Consider the following 1,151-nt stretch of genomic DNA (forward strand, 5'->3'; position numbering starts at 1 on the left):
TCTGAAGCGCTTGAATTCCTCAGCCTCTCTCTTTTGCCTCGTAGCTGAAAACCTCCGGACTATGGCCGCAGCACCACGAATGGCGTCAGCTTTGGGTTCAGTTTCAGACTGCTCCTGCTCGGCGATAGTATGAATCTGGTCCAAATTTCCTGTGAATACAGCCGTGTCGGGCACGTCCATGGCGGATTTGGATAATTGTAACAAAACAACGCCGGCGCAAATGGTTAGGAAACCCATAACGACGCTCACAATCTGATTGGCGCTGCCTTTGAAGCCTCGGAAAAGCACGGCCGACGTAATAATCGTTGTGCTGGTGAAGTAAACATAATAGGTCGGCGTGACCATGGCAGCATTGTAGATATTCAACGCCTTGTTGAGATACACAATCTCAATGAGAAGAGTACCGATGACGAAAACGAGGAGGACATAGATGAACCACTTGTTGAACTGCGGTGTGCCCTCTATCTGGGTCAGAATCGCAGCGCCCAGGCCCTGGGTAGCGACAACGCTCAAGCCTCCGATCCAGCTGCAAATGGAGATGTAGACCAACATGGTCTTTTTGCCCCATTTTGGGCCGGCCCAGAACGCGGCGACGAAAAAGCCAATGATGATGACGCCCAGCGTAGGACAGAAATCCAGGCTTGATGACGAAGTCTTGCATTTGCTCGATAGTAGCGACGGCAGACTGCTGTGGTGCGTTCATAACGATGACAACTGAACCTACCAGGCACAGAAAACAGGAGACTTTGCCGACCATGCTCAGTCGCTCCTTAAGAAATATGGCAGACAGAACTGTGGTAACCACGACGGACAGCGCACCGAGAGGCGTGACAAGAATGGCGTCGGTGAAGGCATATGCAGCCAAGTTGCAAAGCTCTCCGAGAATCATGAGCGTCATGCCGCCCCACCAGTAAGCGTTCTTCAGGAAGCCATAACCCTCGCCAGCTTCCTCGTTGTACTTTGCGTTGGCAGCCAGTAGGCCCATCTTTTTCAGGATAAAGGAGACGCCGATGAATAGACCGGAGGCAATGGCCAGACATATGCCAACGGTTTTGTAGAAGGCCGGCCGGCTTGACGGATCTCCGCCGAGGTCAGCTCGCGTGTAGACATGATTTGTTGTGGCCAGCAGCCGCGATGCGTGGTCCATCGCA

At 52.8% G+C, this 1,151-nt stretch overlaps 1 protein-coding gene across 1 annotated transcript in view; it reads right to left on the reverse strand.

Moving 5' to 3' along the window:
• Positions 1–985, reverse strand: part of VDBG_03469 (conserved hypothetical protein) — a gene marked incomplete at both ends in the record, with an annotated part of 2,024 nt that extends 1,039 nt beyond the window's left edge. Inside the window, 2 exons of the mRNA XM_003005470.1 lie at positions 53–654; positions 725–985. Of these exons, the coding sequence (XP_003005516.1) occupies positions 53–654; positions 725–985 (863 nt within the window). The remainder of the gene's footprint in view (positions 1–52; positions 655–724) is intronic.
• Between the last annotated feature and the right edge of the window lie 166 nt (positions 986–1,151).

This window comes from Verticillium alfalfae, genomic scaffold, assembly GCF_000150825.1.
Source record: "Verticillium alfalfae VaMs.102 supercont1.4 genomic scaffold, whole genome shotgun sequence".
NCBI classification, from domain to species: domain Eukaryota; kingdom Fungi; phylum Ascomycota; class Sordariomycetes; order Glomerellales; family Plectosphaerellaceae; genus Verticillium; species Verticillium alfalfae.